The 18,758-nt window shown below is 48.3% G+C and overlaps 1 protein-coding gene across 4 annotated transcripts in view; it reads right to left on the reverse strand.

Moving 5' to 3' along the window:
- The window catches only part of PFKFB3 (6-phosphofructo-2-kinase/fructose-2,6-biphosphatase 3), a 29,900-nt gene extending 19,509 nt beyond the window's left edge, over window positions 1-10,391 (reverse strand). For all 4 annotated transcript variants that reach the window (XM_080918212.1, XM_080918211.1, XM_080918209.1 and 1 more), the window contains exons 1-3: window positions 9,991-10,391; window positions 2,193-2,318; window positions 897-993 (exon numbers count right to left, since the gene is read on the reverse strand). In XM_080918212.1, coding sequence (XP_080774338.1) covers window positions 897-993; window positions 2,193-2,318; window positions 9,991-10,066 — 299 coding nt within the window. In that variant the 5' untranslated portion in view covers window positions 10,067-10,391. The remainder of the gene's footprint in view (window positions 1-896; window positions 994-2,192; window positions 2,319-9,990) is intronic.
- Window positions 10,392-18,758: the final 8,367 nt, after the last annotated feature.

Genomic DNA, 18,758 nt, shown 5'->3' on the forward strand with positions numbered 1-18,758 from the left:
CCAGTGGCAGCTGTTGGAGTATCTCAGGGTGGCTCAGTTTGTTCTTCTGGGAAAAGATCAAAGCAGCCAGTCACAGAGAGGCCAGGAGACTCGTCCTAATATGAGCTTGGTCTGATGGCCACCAGCATGCAGGCTGGCTTTCTCTTTTACAGAACCCAACTTCAAAACAAAGGAAGCCACAGGGTGGGTGGGAAGAAAGCTCAGTCCATAGTAAAGTGTTTGCCTTTCAAGTACAACCTGAGTTGGATCCTCAAAAACTACATAGAGAGGAGGAAGAAGAAAAGAAGAGGAAGAGGAGGACAAAGAAGAGAAAGAAGAGGAGGAGGAGGAGGAGGCAGCAGAAGCAGCTGGGGTGGGTGGTATGCACGTGTGATTCCAGTGCCAGGAAGACAGAGACAGGCAGAAACCTGAGGTTCAATGGAAGCAAGCCAATTTAACCTACTTATTAAGTTCTAGATTAGTAATAGACCCTACCTCTAAGAAAAGGTCTGCAGAGTTGGTTCTGCTTTCACAAAGCATCTGCCACAAATACTTGAGGACATGAGTTTGCATCTCTAGCGCTCACCTAAATGCAGGTCTCCAGAGTTCACTGACCAGCCAAACTAGTTCCAGATTCATCAACAGACCCTGCCTAAGGGCTGGAACGATGGCAGTTTAAGAGCACTTGTTGCTCTTCCAGGATGTGGGTCTGATTCCCAGCACCCACCTGGCTACCCCAGGCACCAGGCCCTAACATACACGGAGGCAAAAGAACCATACACATAAGATGACTTTTTAAAGTGGACAGTGCCCAAGGAACACATAAGGTTCTTTTCAGGTTCAGATATATACACAAACACAAGCACACACGCACAAACACACGGGCGTGCACAGAACCCAAGGCACCCCAGGCTTACTTTCGGACTCTCATGGCTTCCTCGTTGTCAGGGCGGAAGAAGTTGTAAGAGCTGAACTGTCTCACAGCCTCCCGTCTGTACTCTCCCACATTGAACACTGCACAGGAAAGACAAGGACCATCAGAAACAAGAGGCTTCCCAACCCAAGAGAGAAGCAGCCAATAGCTATCTGGATAAGGAATTTCATATGGAAACAATGTGGAATCCTTAGTCCATGCTTGTCACCCCTGGGTCACTGTCTAGGAAGCAGGGCCAGACCAAGGACAGCACCCATCGTGTTTGCTGTACCAGATGCTGTCTTCCAGAAACCAGATCCCAACCCAGGCCTCCCAATGTCATCGACAAGAAACAAGCTGTGAAGGCAGCCAGAGTCTAGAAAAAAAAAGCTACCGAGTAGAAATAAGGATGTCACTCAGTTGTTAAAAGTGACTGTCTAGCATGGGTGAGGCGCTGGGCTGGATCCCAGCACCAAAAAGAGTCGGGTATGGTAATGCATCCCTGTAATCCCAACACAGAGGTGTGCACAGTAAGATCAGAAGTTCAGTGGCTATATAGTTCATTCAAGCTGTGGAACACTGCCTCAAAATCATAAAGTTAAATAAATAGGCTGGAGAGTTAGCTCAGCAGTTAAGAGCACTTGCTGCTCTGGCAGAGAACCAGGGTTGAGTTCCCAGCACATCTGCAACTCAAAGGATCTGACTCCCTCTTCTGGCCATCTGGGGCATGGGGCATGCAGGCAAAACAGGCATATATGTAACAATATAAATAAATGTTAAGATAAATAAAGATGATCTTTGCCCATAGTATCCGCCCACAAGTGGGTCTCACTGACCAGCCAGCCCTAGCTACTTGTTGAGCTAGCGATTCTAAATTACCCTCACCCATGTCTAAATCAGCTGTGCTCCTGCTGGTACTACCACGGTAATGAAGTCACATATGTAGATCTAGAGTCAAGCACCAGTGTTTTAAAAAACCAAAGTTGCTCAGCACAGTGAGGGATGCTAGTTCCTACCCTTAAGGCACTGCCCTTTTACTTGGGAAGACAGGACAGGTGTGTCTAAAGTCCCACCAATCCTCTGCAGGCGTGATAGCCACTAAAGGAAGGTTACAGTTACACATGATGGGACTTTCAAAGAAAAAGTCCCATGGAGAGAATGAGGTCACCACAGGGAGCCTAATGAAGGGGAAGGTGAACTTCGATAACTGGGAAGCAGGATCAGACTCCAGAACCCCGGAAAGGTACTGGGAGTGGCCCTGCCTGGAGGTACTAGCTCCTAGCCCTCAGACCTGGCTTACCTTTCGTTGGAACACCTATCCAGTTGAGGTAGCGAGTCAGCTTCTTGGAGATGTAAGTCTTACCCCGGGCTGGGAGCCCCACCATCACAATCACGGTTGGGGAGTTGGTTAGCTTCGGCCCACAGGCTGGAAAGATCAAGAAAGGGGTCATCAATCAATCAAACAGGGAAACTTAATGGCATGAGTCCTATGCCCAATGACATATTTTGAAGTATAGGACCAAAATTGGGGATGGTAGCTCATGGCAGTAATCCCAGTCCTTAGGAGACAGACACGGAAGGATTGAGTGTTCAGCGTGATCCTGTGCTACAATAGTTGAGTTCCAGGCCAGGGTGTGTTACACACAGTTAGATCCAGGCTAGCCTGGGCAACAGTGGGCAACTGCCTCAAAGCAACACAAAAGAATCACTCTAAAGTTACAACACCATTTCACATCCCAAAGCCCCTACTATCTGATGACCCAGTGAGACTGCCCATCCCCACCTAATGACCACGCCCTTTGGTCTTGTCTCTCAGTCTCACTGCTTAAGTAATATTGGCAATGGTGGTGTCAGTTCCAAAGGCAAAGGAACAATCAGATAGGGAGGGACTGAGCCCCACACAGGGATTCCAATCCCTAGCAACACGGAAGAGCATCTCATGGGGCCCTAATGCAGGGAAGAGTAAAATATGCATTGGGGAGAGATGATTTCCCAATTCAGTATGCAAATCGAACCAACAGGTAGGAAAGAGACATGAGTGAGACCGGGAAAACCAAGAGGGAAGAAAGTTTCTAAACTTCACTGAGACTTTCCTTTAAAAAATAAAACAATATAAAACTTAAATAGAACTTATCGAGTAAAAGTGGGTCATGGACCCAGAATGCTGGGCCCCCTGGCTGGGCACCATGCCTCTGCCTCTCACGACCTTCCTGACCACCCCCACGTCCCCCATTTTGCTGCCAGGATCTGATGGGTGCCAGGTTCGGAGAGACGCCTGAGTCTGCCAGTCAGAGGGTCCTAAGTAAGCTGGTCACTAAGTCCCCGGCAGGCTCCCAGAGACGCTCTTGTCTGTGATGAATGAGTGCCCCATATAGCCTTAGAATCACAATGAGATAAAACTCCAGAAAGCAGCCAAAGGAATCCTGCTAGACAAACTAGCGTTCCAACATTTCCTTGGCCGTCTCTTTGGCCCTGAGACTCTCAGGCAACCCCCGCATCCTGGTGACAAGTGAGCTCACAAGCCAAAGAGGCTGCCTGCCAACTCGAGCCCAGCTGGCCTTCTCCTGTCCCAGACAGGCTGCACAGCCCTCAGGAAAAGAGATGAGAGTCGTACCAGCAATCTAGATGGGGAAGCCACAGCGTAAGGGGGACCCCACGCATGGATCTTTAGATATGCGGGCTAGGGTCTGAGTAGAGACATGGGTGGGTGATAAGCAGAGGTATGTGTTCTCTTTGATAACGGGGACCTGGGTAAGGAGCGTGGGGCTATCTAGACAAGATAATTTGGACAAGAAAGACAGCCCTTAGGAACATAGGGACATTCCCCATGAAGGCATTCCAGAGGCTCTGGAAAAAACAGGTTCTTAAAAGACAGAAGCTGCTGTCCCTCTGACCAATGCCACCTTCCTCCCTTATGACCCCACTGATCCATTTCTTTTTTCTTTTTTTTAAGATTTACTTATTTATATGACTACACTGTTGCTATCTTCAGACACACCAGAAGAGGGCATCAGATCCCTTTACAGATGATTGTGAGCCACCATGTGGTTGCTGGGAATTGAATTCAGGACCTCTGGAAGAGCAGTCAGTGCTCTTAACCGCTGCGCCATCTCTCCTCCCCTCCATTTCTACTGAAAGCATCCAGAGCTACCTGGAGACAGGCAGCCACATACGCTCGTGTGCACGGAGTGCTTCTGTTGGAGCCCTGTCAGGGACGCAGAGGCAGAAGTCAACTGAGTTATCAGGTCAGGGCTTATGTCTATCTACTAATCATAGGGACACTTTGGAAGGGAAAGAAAAGTACTATAGACTCAGCAGAGTTCTGCTGGATTTCAGGCGAAACTAAACCTAGATCACTCCCTTAGTTGACAAAGTGAAAGTCATTCATGCTTGCCATGTGCTCAAAGCTGAGAGCTCTACACCAAGTGTAGCTTTCCCTTGCCCAGACATCCCAGCATGGTAAGATGAACAAATCCTTCTAGAGAAATCTAGCATCCCTATTACAGACCTCTTTAAAACTCATGACCTAGCTCAAGGGTCTCCCTGAGCTCATAACCTATTGCCACCTGCCCTTGGGGTCTTTATAGACATTTTTCACCAGTGACGAAGAGAAACCAACCATGACCCCTCACTGTGCATCTCACACCTGGATCCAGTCCCTAACTTTGCTAGGGATTCCAACATTCCTCCAACCAACTCAATAGATTGAGCTCAACATAGAATTTCCAAAGAAAAACCAACGCAATGCCTCTTTTCCCTTTGCATAAATATTTGAGTTTTTTTAACCAGGTGTTTTTTGTTTTGTTTTGTTTTTTAGCAGCAAATTTAGATATCAACTTAAATGAGCATAAAGGAACACACAGATGTTCTGTTGTATGACTCGTGTGTGATGTTTAATCTCCATTTGTCAGGTTTGATTAGGTTGAATCACCTTGGTAACACACCCCCAGGATATCTGTGAGAAAGTTTCCAGAGTGGGTCAGCGGACATGGGAAGATCTGAACTGTGGGCAGCACCATTCCATGGGGGTGGGGAAGCCTGAATAAAGAACCAGGGAGTTGAGCACCAACATCCAACTCTCTCTGCTTCCCTGCTGCTGGTGCAAACTGATCTGCAACCTAACATTTCTGTTAACTTTCCTGCCACAACGGGCTGAACCCTCAAACTGGTCAAAACAAACACTTCCTCCCAGAAGCTGGTTTTGTCACAGCAATGAGAGAAATGGCCAGGATACGGGGAAAGAAGCCATTGTCTAAAGACCACCAGGCCCTTTGAAGATTCAAACTGAAAGTACCGTCCATGGTTTCTTAAGTAGGTCCCGAGAGCTGACCCTACAACATCCTCAGTCTTATTTGCTCATACTCCTGAGACCAGCGCTCTGGATGCTCAGTGATAAAGATTACGTGTGGACAAACGTAAGGTCAGCACTATTGTTGCATACCACTGACCTGCTTGCCCACAGACTAGTCGACCATCGCTAGTTCTCAATGTACTCTTGCTACGCATGCCAGCATCCTGCAGGTAAACGTACAGCAGGAAACCCGACCAGCTGGTGAGCTACGGGGAAGCACGGCTGAAGAGTAAATTAAGGGAAGAAAATGCCCAACTTCAACAGTGCTTGTCTACCATAGCACTACTGAGAGGCAGACACACTCCTGGGTGCTAACTGCAATTCTTCATCCTAGATTAAGTGGTCAATATCTTTAACAACATGCAGCCAAGTGGAGGAATGGAGACAGCTGACTTCAACCCTCCCGCCACCTGATACCCACAATGTTTTCCGAAAATATACGCTTTGCTGCGGAAGATCCCCATACCTCATCCATGCCTGGCTCTATCCGATGCTTTTCAAAACATTAACATTAGAAAAGAATGCTAATGCATCTTCATCCTTTGGTGCAAGCATGTGTGTTCGTCTACAAGTTCAAGGGAAAAACGTGGGAGAAGGAGTTTAGGTCAGACAGCTGTGGACCCTGAAGGGAACCATCATCACTTCTGGGGACCCAGACTGGGCCTTTCCTCAGGAACCTGGCCCTCGGAACACAATAAATACCAGCCGCAGAAGGCAATGCGTGCCACGGGGTTGTTCAGTAGATGAACGTATCATTAGATCCGCCTGCAGCACCCTCCAAGGCTGATGGGATAACTTAATGAAAGTCTGTGTTGGTAGAGTAGGCTTGGGATGTGTGGAGCAGGGAGAACACTGCTAACAGATGTGCCTTTTAAAGGCTCTCTCCATCATGGTTACAATGTACCTGCACTGCTTACGGAGAACTTTCTGTCTCCTAACATCTAATTAATGTGATGCCCAGTGAATGGCCCTGACCTTCACAACCCCGTCATCTCTGCCACACGCTGTGATGGAGATTCTTACGGACCCTGTGAGAACTGAGCTAACAGTAGTGCTCAGCATGCGACTCCAAGAGTCGAGGACAGGGTTCAAAACCAGGCCTCACCACCCCCTTGGATCTGGAACACCTTCATCGCTTCGTGTCTTCCTGTACAATGGTGGAATGTGACAATGAACTGCCACAGAGCTCTCTCGTCTGGGAATGACTGCTCTAAATATGCCTGGCTGGGCATTGGACAAGTCAGAACCCTGTAAATGTTTGAATAACATACCAACCTTCCTTCACGTGCATTCTGTCCTCCATCCTAATCAGAGATAAACTGGTATCTTATTCCCTCGATATGGAGGGAAAAAAAAGAAGTACAAAGCTGGTACAATGGCTTTGTGGGTAAAAAAAAAAAACTTAGTCCTCCCAGGCCTGAGGACTTAAGTTCAATCGCCAGCACCCACATGAAGGATATTACAGAGTCAGCTCCACAGAGCTGTTCTCTAACCTCCACAGATAGCCCATGGCATGTGCCACGCCCCCCACCCCACACCCTCCCACCCACGCCCCCCCACCCCACGCCCTGTAACAATAACTAAATGCTTTTTAAGATGATTTTCTGGGGGCTGGAGAGATGGCTCAGCAGTTAAGAGCACTCACTGACTGCTCTTCCAGGGGTCCTGAGTTCAAATCCCAGCAACCACATGGTGGCTCACAACCATCTGTAATGAGATCTGATGCCCTCTTCTGGTGTGTCTGAAGACAGCTGCTACAGAGCGCTTAAATACAATAAATAAATCTTTAAAAAAAAAAAAAGATGATTTTCTGTAACTGCTGTTTAAGGCAACTCCGTATCAGGCGGTTTGAATATCCCTTTGCTCTGTAAAGGATGGGATCTTTGCACAACTGTCTACTATACCCCAAGCCAGGGCTGGAAAGCCTACCAGCTCAAATATACAAAAACATAACCTACTTGGAACTCTGAGGAAACTGGTGACGAAGCCCAGCTAAGTCACGGTTATAGATTTTCAGTGCAGGCAACAGGAAAGCCAGCTCGGTTAAGCAAATACTGAAGTGTCTCCCTAAATTGTGGTTTCAACTGATGGGCGCTTCCAGTTTTGCAAGAAACATTTATCCCAATGTTGGTACAGAAACTTGACACTCAAACACTCAATTTCTGTACTTCACAGACAAGCATATCACCCAGCATTGTCCTTTTTTCTCTTCTTCTTCTTTTTTAATTTCAAGACAGGCTGTGGAGCACAGGCTAGCCTTGAACTCAAAACCCTATCTGCCCGCCCCTCACCACAATGTGTGCCGCTACACCTGGCCTTTGGGATTTGTTTGTTGTTTATGATTATTTCTTTAGTTCTAGCTGGACTATCTTCTCTACACCCTCTAGTAATAAACCACAGAGGAACTGGCTGTCCGTCTCTGATGTGGAGACCACATTTAAAATGGCAACAGGGCTGGAACCGGAGCAGGTGGGAGCTTTCTTGCCCAACATGCACAAAGATCTGGGTTCAATGTCCATCACCAAGTAATCCATGCTTGCTTATAACCCCAGAATTTGGGCAGAGAAGGCAGAAGGACCAGAAGTTCACTGTCATCAACACATCATAGTGAATTTAAGTCAAACCAGCTCTGAAAAACAGCTAAAGTAAAAAGATTTAAGCAAATGAAAATCTACAAAAGAGGCTGGCTGGGTGTGGTAGCATACACCTTTAATTTGAGTTGAGGCCAGGCTAGCCAGGGCCACAGGACACCTTGTCTCAGAAAGAAAGAAAGGAAGGAAGGAAGGAAGGAAGGAAGGAAGGAAGGAAGGAAGAGGGGAAGGGAGGGAGGGAAGAGTCAGTCTGTCTAAAAGATCCCCAGTATTATTAGAAAAGAAGTAACCTATTTTCTCTATTGCAGTAAAAAACACATTTAGTATAAGGAAAATGCTGTTTAAAATATGGATGTGCTTTTAAAACCCCGGCTGCAGATATTCGCATAAATAAAGGAATGTCTGAAGATACACACCAGTACCACACACAAGAATTCCGGACTCGGGGGAGCTGGTCACCCTAATCTGTCAGCTTTAGGTACATAGGCTTTAAACTCTAAATGGTTCCGACAGCAATTCTTTGCAAATCTCAACTCCGTGACAGACGTGCAAGCTCATGGGATCTAATGATCAGGTTCTTCAGCCCGGAGGACCGGCTGCACTGTGATACCCTTTAATATTACTACTGAGCCAGTGCCACTGAATTTAGGGTTCTTGCAAAAGCTGCCATGGTTCCCTCAGACCCAAACAAGGGAAATATGAACACCCAGCTTTACACATACATAAAAAACCAGCCCTTAATATTTGACCAATTTCAGTTTAAAAAAATTAAACACTATAATCTGCCTGATTAAAAAGTCCAGAAGTGAAGGCTGTCTAAATTTGGCCATAACCACTTTCCCTGTTTTATATTATTTATTATTATTATTATTATTATTATTATTATTATTATTATTATGACACAGTCTCATTGTGTGGTCCAGGTTTATGATATAGTTTCAGTATAGTGAGATTACAGATGTGTCACAGGCTTGGTTTTTCCCCTGGGGCATTTTCATAAAGGTGTCCCAAGTGTGTAAATGTGTCTGACAGGGCTCGGGGAAGAAGCCTTGACAAGCCCTTACCTCTGACTGACTTGTGGAAAGAAAAGAAAGAAAAGAAAGGACGGAAGGAAGGGAGGAAGGAAGGGAGGAAGGAAGGAAGGAAGGAAGGAAGGAAGGAAGGAAGGAAGAAAGGAAGGAAGAAAAGGAGATATGTCTTGGGAGACGGAGTTCCAAAGCCCTCAGGTCCAGCAGAGAAAACCTGCCAGAGGTCTCTCACCACAGGGAGGCTGGGGTCAGGTTGGCAGGGAAACCAGCGTCTCAGACCCACAAAGCTCCAAGAAAGCTGCCATGTCCTGTGGTCCTGAGAAACAGTGGAGAAGCCTACCCTGCAGCCTGGTGCTCAAGTGTCCTAGGGTGACAGGAAACCACCTCCCAATTTTGCCAGTGGATTCTCAAGCTACAAACGTGGTGTGAGCAACGTGTCCACTGGGTAGTTCACTCCTGTCTTTCCCCATGGGCTCCTGGAGTACTTTAGAGCAATTCCATGGGCTTTTCCCAGAGTCGCCTCTTCCTCCCAGAGCTCTTCCTAGTTAGGGATGGAAGTGAATGAAACCTTCCCAAAATCATTCACAGACAGCAACAGGTGAGGCACTAAGAGAAACCGCCAGCAAATTCCGTGCTCCGAGTAAACGAGCGTCTCTGAACGAGTGTCTCCCAAACAACACCAAGTGTGCAGTCACCAACCCATGAGCCATCCCTGCAACCAAGTGAGAGCGAAGATGGAATTATACAGAGGTGCAGATAAGTCCGAGGGAGGGAGAAAAGAGACCGCGAACCTGTGACCCAAAGAAAAGGGGCGTTGGTGTTGGCGACCGCGCCCCTGCTGTAGTAGGCTGGGGTGACTCCGGAGCAACCAGGTCTCTCTCGCCTCTGGGAGGCGCTGGCCCCGCGAGCTCAGGCCGGGCCGGGCACACAGGTTTCCGGAGCCACAGCGCCCCTTCAGCCCAGCCTGGAAGACGCAGCCCGCCGCCACCCCCGCCTCGCCCGGCCGACCGGCACGAGTGCGCTTCCCGCAGAGGGGAACCGGCACAAAGCCGCTGCACACACAATGGCGGGGCTCTGCACGCGGCGCAGTCTACAACCTAGCCCCCCCATGTAGCTGCCTGCACTCACATCTGGGCAACGAGGGTCGGTGATCGACGGGCACCCAGATCTTCTGTACCCGGCTCTGGGTCAGTTCCAAAGGCATCTTCGTAGCTGTATTCGGCGGCCCGCCACCCCCGGAGGAAAAGACTCCGAGTTGGGGAGAAGAGCAGCTGCAGATCCCCCCCGGAACAAAGGACAGGAAGGGTGCGTCCGCCTGCACGCGGCTGGGCGCTCCCTTGCGCTGCTTTGGAAAATGTGCTTTGTGCGGAGTCTCGGAGGATCGCCTGAGCGGAGACAGGAGACAGATGAGATCGGCGTGGAGTTGCGGCTGCTGCACTGCTGACTCTGTCGGCTCTGTTCAGAAGCTCAGGGATGCTCCAGCGCAGTGACAGCCACGCTCCCGACACCCAGCACTGCCACTTGCTCCTCTTCTGTTCTGTCGGGATGCCACACGCACTGCCCGGCCTTTTAAGATCTGACCGGCGCGTCAGCCTCGGGGCGGGCCACATTCTTTGCGTCCCAGCCCCCTTTCACGTGGAGAGAAGGGTGGGCAAGGCCAAGAGACAGCCTGCTGCCGCCCTCTGCGGGTGAACGAGGGCAGCACGCTCTGCTTCTGCAACTCGGTCTGGCTCTTTTCCTTTCCTTCCCTAAGCCCCAAATAATTCTAGCTACTTTCCTCAATCATGCTTGGAAGGAAGCAGAGATCTGATAGTGTCCAAATTGGTCCGTTGACAGTCCCCCATCCGTTCTGGTCCTTTGTAAAAGCATCGTCCCAATTCAGCCTTTCAAGCAGTGGGGCCCCAGCACCGTGCACTATTGTTACATGATTTAGGGGCGGGCACAGGCCAAGTAAAGACCCAGGTCAGAGCTGCTTCCTGGCAACACCCATGCATTATCGCCCACGATGTCCCCTGCCACTGCTGGCACTGTCACCTCCGGGCACCGGTACGTATTTTTTCTGGATTCCCAAGAAATATGCTTGGGCGGTGTTGCTGCTACCCCTCATCAGTCCTACGGTGCAAGGTGCTTGCAAGGTGCTTGAAGAAGGCAATACATAAACAAAAATAAATAAACAAATGAGGCTCAGCAGAAAAAGAACTTTGGGACGGAGGGGAGCAGTTGGTATCATTTTCCTTTCAACCTGGACCGTATTCCATAGACCCGTCTGCAGGAAGTAATGAAAAGTAGAGCCCATTCTCGTAGAGTCCAATCCCGCCCCCATTACCGGACTAGGAGCCCCAACGTAACTATCAAGGGGCAGCTGGATCCTAAATTCGTGTCACCCACCCGACCCCCGCGCGCCTACCCCCGGCACACCCCACTCTATTTTGTTTGATGCGAACACGCCCTCGCTTCCTTTCCGATTTTTGCACAGGCTGATGATACCTGCCTAACAGGCAAATCAGTGAACTGCCAGAGGTCATTTGTTCAGCGACGATCTAGGGATCTTTTGGTGGGGGCGGCTGCACGGGAGGCCGTGGAGACATAGACACTTTGAATGTGGCTTTAGCGACAGAAGCCTCCCCGCTCAGAAGCGCTGAGCTGCCCTGCCTAGCGGCGAGCAGCACACGTCGCGACGAAGCTAAGCTGTGATTGGAGGCGCTCGCGGAACCCCACACTGCAGTGGAAAAGTCTGCGCAGAGGCTGCCACACGTCGCGCACGTCCTGCATGCTCTGCTGGGAGGGCGCCGGCTCCCCGGCGGCAGGCGCAGCTGCTCTGCTCCCAACCCAGCCAGCCCCGCCTGGGGCCTCCTGCTTGCTTCTCCAGCAGCCTGGCGAGCCTGGGAGACCTGGAGCTCACCTAGCCCTTGGGAACCTCCCAGCTCTAACCGACATTCCCGCACCCTACTCTCCCGTACCACCCTCCACAATTCCTACCTCCTAACCCCATGACAGCTTTGCTGACCTTCCGATTTCTCTGCTCGGGCAGAAACCCTGTGCATTTAAACTTGTTATTCTGCAGTGAGAGCAAATGTCAGAGGTGACACCCTAGAAAGCCCAAGGGAGAGTCCCGCTCCACTCCTGAAATTAGAGTGGACTGACAAGGAAAACATCTACTCTCCCCAGAAGGGTTCCCAACCTTGATGTTTGAAGGCTGACAGGCAGGTGGGAGGGTGCGGGGGTTGGAGGGTGATTGTTTATCCCTGCCAGACTCCCCAACCTTTACTGCTCCCCAGTAACCGTAGTGCACCTGGACGCTTGTAAAGTTTCCACTAGGTTTTCTGTTTGTTTTGCTTTGTTCGAGACAGTTTTCCTACGTATCCCGGCCAGCCTCACACTTGCTCCTCTCTCTGCCTGGTATTACAGGCCCGTGCCGTGCTCCTAGGTTCCCACTTGAGTTTGCACACATCCACAAGCCAGGCAAATGGCCAGATAGCATTCCTTCACCTCAAAGCTTAGGAGCAGATTGCTTGGGAGCCGTTCAGGGGGAACATGGTGGGAATGGCACCAGTGGAGACCGATCTTTATCTTCTATCGTACGTTTAAAATCTCTTGATTTAAAGTCGGCCCTCAAGGCGGGAGGCAGCTAAGCATTCTCAGATGGGGCACTTTTCCTTCCCAGGAGTCAACAATGCAGGACTAAGCTCTCCAGGTCACTTCTGCCACCAGATAGGCAAAGGAAAGTCACCTTAACCCTGCTTAGGGTTCCAGGTATCTAGGTATGGATAGGATGAGAGGCACACAGCTGAAGTCACACTACTTTGCCGGATCTTTTGAATCAGCTTGTAACCTCAGATAAATGGAGCTCCCACTGAAGGTAAAATCGCTCCAACATGATACTCCTTAGGAACAACCTTGGAACAACTACATCCAAAAATAGCCTCTTTAGGTTTGCTGTTTCCTTCCAAGTCCTCCCCTAGTTCTGCTAATAGACCCTTATCTTTACTTCAAAGGCGGCCCCCTAGGGATTCACTAATTCCCAGGTCCCCATGGTGGATATTATGAACTCAGCCCTTTAGAAGCCACTGCCAAGAATTTGAACATTCTTTAAGTCGGGTGACTTATAGCCAGGTGACTTCAATCAGTAGGACTGATTGACAACTTCCCTTAGATTCTGAGGCACAATCTAGAGCCTGCTAAAGCCAAAAGAAAGTACTGAACAATCTAGTCCACATTCCACAGCCCTCTACCCCTTGTCTGCAGGAAGGAGTGAAGGGGAGATTAGAAAGGTCAAGGAATCAAGTCAAAGACCAAGGAGGAAGGAAAGCAGTTAGGAAGGTTTGTGTGGGGGTGATTTGTTTTGTTCTAGAAACAGGGTCTCATAGAACCCATAGTTCATCAAGAGATTACAAGCATGAACTCTCTTGGTTTATTTGATGCTGAGGACTGAACCCATGGTTTCCTGTAAACTAGGCAAGCACTCTATCTACTGAGGAAGATCGCCAGCCCCGTGTGTGAGATCACATATTTGACATAAGCAGCAGATGCCTGTCCCCTCCCAGGTGGTCACTTTATACACTCACCCCAAGAGTGCTGAGTAGGACCCTAAGCAAGGGAAGACTGAACTGTTAGCTGCCCCACCAAACACCCACTGCAGTGCTATGGGTAAATTCAATGAGCCCGGTCTAACCTTAGCAAAAAGGACATGGAAGTGGTTTTGTCCACCATAACCTTTGTTCCCATTCTCTGGCCGGTGTCCCCAAATCCTTGCCAGTGATGCCAAGATGTTGTTATCAGCAAGAGCAGCACGTGACTCCATTGCCTTACTCTTACACCAGCTACTTACTTAAACGTTTAAACCACGCTGGTGCCAACACCTCCTCCCCAGGGAAAGAGGGACGAAGGGAACAAGCTATGGCAGGCTGTGAGCAGTCTCTCATTGCTAATTAGACCCAAAGAGTCATTAGTTGCTCTCTTGAAAGATCACACATGTGAGACAAGAAGCAAAACATCGAATAATCGGAATCGGCCCAAACAAACAAACAAACAAACAAAAAATTTTTTTTTTAATTGTGGAAGTTGCCAGGCATGCAGGGCCACCACTGTAGGCCAGCACTCAAAGAGGCTGGGACTAGGAGGATCAGAAAGCTTCCTAGCAGCACCTGGTGGCACAGGTCTGTAATCCTAGCACTTGGGAAGTAGAGGCAAGTAGATCTCTGAATTCAAGGCCAGCCTGGTCCATATAGCCAGTTCTAGGACAGCCTGGGCTATTGTGGTGGTTTATATATGCTCCACTCAGGTGTGGCCCTGTTGGAGTAAGTGTGTCACTGTGGCTTTAAGACTGGAAGCCAGTCTTCTAGCAGCCTTCAGATGAAGATGTAGAACGCTCAGCTTCTCCTGCACCGTGCCTGCCTGGATGCTGCCATGCTCCATTCTTGATGATAATGGACTGAACCTCTGAACCTGTAATCCAGCCCCAATTAAATGTTCTTTATAATATTTGCATTGGTCATGGTATCTGTTCACAGCAATAAAACCCTAAAATAGATGTTGGTACCAGAGACTGGGGTATTGCTGTGATAGGTCTGACCATGCTCTTCTTTGGAAAAATGTGGGTTTGGGGACTTTGGATTTGGAAAGCAGTGGTATGCTTTAAATGGGGCTTAATGGGCCACCCTAGTGGGACTTTATTGCTGAGAGTGATTTGAATTGTGCAGACCTGCCCCAAGAGGTTTCAGTGGAGAATTTCAGTATGTGGCCTAAAGACTGTTTCTGTGGTATTTTGGTGAAGACTGTGGATACTCTTTGCTCTTGTCTGAAGAGTCTACCTGAGGTGAAGAGACTCAGATTGATTACATTGACAAAGGAAGTCTCAGAGACGCCCATCATAGACTTTGCTCTCTGGTTAAGTCTCATGAAGAATATTTAGACAAGCATAGCAAGCTGAGAAAGAAGAAAATATAAAATATGTGGTTGGAGTATTAAGGGGCATCAGGAAGTGAAATGGAGCTGAAGCCAGTGTTCAAGGACATAACAAATGTAGGGAGTGTTAGGGAGTGTGGCTTTGGGGCAAGATCCTACCCAGATAAATTAGATCCAGGCATAGAACAAGCCTTTAATCCCAGGAGGCAAAGACAAGCAGATCAAAGAGCCTAGAACAGACCAAGTTCTAGGTGAAGAAGAAATTGAACCCTGGCTTGGTGGACCACACCTTTGATCTCAGTGCTTAGGAGATGGGCATGCAGATCTCTGAGTTCAAGTAACATGGCCTCGGCAACCGCTCACCAGTTCTATGTCCCGCACAAACATAATCTCTGTTCTCAAAGATTCTTTTCTGTCTTTGAGTCTCCTAGTTGAGACTAGTTGAAAAGGGTTAGGAGGTGTGGCCTTTGTTGGAGGAAGTGTGTCACTGAAGGTAGATAGATTCTGAAATTCCAAAAGCCCAAGCCTAACCCAGTGTCTCTCTTCCAGCTGCCTTCAGATCCAGATGTAGAACTCTCAGCTACTTCTCCAGCACTATGTCTGCTTGTGTGCCTCCTTGCTTCCTGCCATGCTGAAAATGGACTAAACCTCTCAAGTATAAGCCATCCCTTTATAAGAGTTGCTGTGGTCCTGATGTCCCTTCACAGTAATAGAAAAGTAAGCAAGACCACATAGTGAATTTGAGGCCATGCTGTCTCAAAATGACAGCAACAACAAAAATGTGGTTACAACAGAAGCAATTCTAGCCAGATGTGATTGGTGGCTTAGGCTTGTAACCCCAGAATTTAAGAGGCAGAGGCAGGAGGATCACTATAAGTTTCTGGCCAGCCTAAGCTACAATGGGACTTTGCCTGCTAACAGAAGACAAAAAGGAAAGGGAAGAGGAGGGGATGACTACAAAGAGGATGAGGAGGAAGCAATTCCATGGACCCTCTAAATCCTGCAGACTGAGACGGGTTAGGGCTAGCCAGCCGCAGCCCATCACCGAAGCTTCCCCAGCAGGCAGGGAAGGGCAGAGAAGAAGCTATGGTACCAGGTTGGTAAGATGGCTCAGCCAGTAGGTAAAAGAAATGGTCCTGAAGCTGTGCTGGGAGAAGAGAACAAACTCTGGAAAGTTGCCTTTGGGCCTACACACACACACACACACACACACACACACACAAACACACATGCATGCACACTCACTCACTGGTGCATGAGTGCAGACTCACTGATGGGGGTAGTCAGAGTCTATCCACCCTAGACTGAACCCAGGCCTGGGGAGAACACAGGCTGCAAAACAGCCCATCTTCTGCTGAGTATGAAAGAGTGAACCCCACTGCTGCTCACGGGGATCAGTGTTGAGAAAGTAGGGGAGGGTGCTGTGCCGCAAGGCCTGCCTTGTCAGCGCCTGTGGTGCAAACCCGTGCTCTGGAGCAACTCCTGGCTGACAGACAGGGCTGGCACCCTCCCCCTCTCTTCCCCTTGTACTAGTCTTACTTCTCTCAGTGGAAAGCAGCCTAAAAATAGCTGGATCATTAAAAAAAAAATGAATGCATGATTTGGGAAGCGATGCTAACGAGATGATAGAAAACCTACTCCAGCTGTGTTGTACTAATGCATAGTATTCAGATGGGAGAATGGGGCGGCCTGGACTAGCCAGAGATAAGAGCAAGCCTGTCTGATTCTGCGTGATGACTTTTAAATCGAGTGGAAAGAAATCCGTTGATAAAAAAAAAAAAAAAAAAAAAAAAAAAAAAAAAAAAAAAAAAAAAAACTAGAGGCAAAATATGGAACATCTGGCTCGGTTGGTAAAGTGTTTGCCTAGCTAAGACTAGGCTTTGGTGTTCTAGCCAAGCACTGCAGAACCTGAGCACAGTAGGGCTTGCTTGTAATCCTAGCAATGGGGAGGTGAGGCTAAGTCTCAGTGGCATCTTCAGCTCTACAGCAAGCTTGGTCACTCACACCTGTACTCCTACCACTTGGAAGGATCTCCATGAGTTTGTAGCCTGGGCTACAGGGTGAGAGGCTATCTCAGCACACCACCTCCCCAAACAATAAGACCATCGGCTACTTACAAAGATACAAGGACTTCTCTTCCACATGGGGAGGTCAGGGAGCAACGTTTAGAAGTACATTCTCCCATCCCAAATTCCAGGGCTGATCTGAGGCCATCAGTCTTGCGAGGCAAGTGCATTTACCTGTTGACCCGTACCACCCGGGGAGCTGAGCCCATTGTGTTTGGGCCGGTGACCAGACTGACCAGAGGGCAGGTGCTAGCTGCAAGGGTTAAAGAGAGACTGGCTTTGTGGATAAGCAGCAGCGGGCTAGACAGATGTCAAGCATCTATCCTATTACCGTCCCCATTACCATCCAGATCCCAACAACAGCATCTGGAAATCAAAGCAGCTGGTCTCCAAACATCCTTGCAGATGAGGGAATCTATGATTTCTGGGGTGGCCTATATCCTCTTCCCACGGCAACCGCTCACCAGTTCTATACCCTGCACAGATAAGGCTCTCCTCTCAAGGATCCTTTTCTGTTTTTGAGTCTCTGAGTGCAACTCGGAGTGAGTGTGAGCATGTAGTGACTGTGCTTGATTCTTTGCATCCCTGTGACAAAACACCTAACAGAGGGAGAGGCGCTGGTTTTTGGCTCATGGTCACAGCAGTTTTAGGCAGTGATAGGATAGACCTATTGCTCTGGCCCTAATATGACCCAGAGCATCAGGAGCATGAAGATGTGGTAGAGCAAGAAAGACAGAAAGGAGCTAGAGACAGACAGACAGAAACAGAGATGAGAGAGACAGTAGAGATTGGGGACAAGATACACCTTTCAGGACATTCCCTATTGATCTCCGTCCTCGGAGCAGAGCCTGCCTCCTAATCAATCATATCTCATTAATGAATTATGAGTATACTAATAGAGTGCTTCATTGATAAGGTCAGGGATCCAATCACCTAGAGGGAGCCATTTAACACAGAAGTCATAGTGAGAAACTGTAGATTCGGAAACAATAGTAACACCATTGACTACCTTTATAGTCAAGGGAATAGAAGTTACTGGGTGAGACCTTCCTTTGATAAGGCCATAACAAAAAATGACTTTGAAGCCATCCTTGCTGTTAGGGATTCACAGAGGGGGATGTGGGTACTCACACCTCAAGTAGAAATAGTACACTTCCTACTTTTAAATTTTTAGTTTTTTTCATGTATCCTGGGTTGGCCTTGAACTCCAGATGGTCTTGCCTCCACCTTCTGGGATTATAGATAACCTTTTTCCTGTTGCCAGAAAAAAATACTCTGACCAAAGCAATCAGATGAGTGGGGATTATTCTGGTTCACTGTGCATTAATATTCAAAGCACCATTATACAGCCCTTATATATAAATAGGAAGGAGTTGGAAACAGTGAGTATACACTGAAAGATCAATAAATAAATAAGATGTGATATATGGGAATAGTAGCATTCTACTGAGCCAACCAAAGGATGGAGATTAGATAAGGCTCTGAACATTATGCCAAGCAAAAGCCCAGCCACTTATCTGAGACAATTGTTCATCTTGATTCCATGCAGCAAAAAGTGCTTAGAATGATGGATGCCAAGGTCTCAGAGAAGACAGAAAAACTGAGGGGAGCGTTTCAGATTTGCAAGACAAGAACATTCTAGAGCTCTGCTGCACAATGAAGCAAACACACTGAAGCCCTCTGACCTGCACATTTGCAAATGTCAAAGGGAACAATTCCCTATTGCTTGTTTCTACCACAGTATAAAACTTATAAAATTGCTTTTTAAAATGTCTACTAATACTAATACCAAGGGTGTGAGCTACACAAGAGAGGAAGAGACAGTTCTACATGAACACATGACTCTTCCCAGAAACCTGTGATTCTGCTATATCTGCTGACATGTCTTTTCTCTGATAAATGCCGAACAATGGTGGGAAACCTCAG

This window comes from Micromys minutus, assembly GCF_963924665.1.
Source record: "Micromys minutus genome assembly, chromosome: 6".
Lineage (NCBI taxonomy): Eukaryota > Metazoa > Chordata > Mammalia > Rodentia > Muridae > Micromys > Micromys minutus.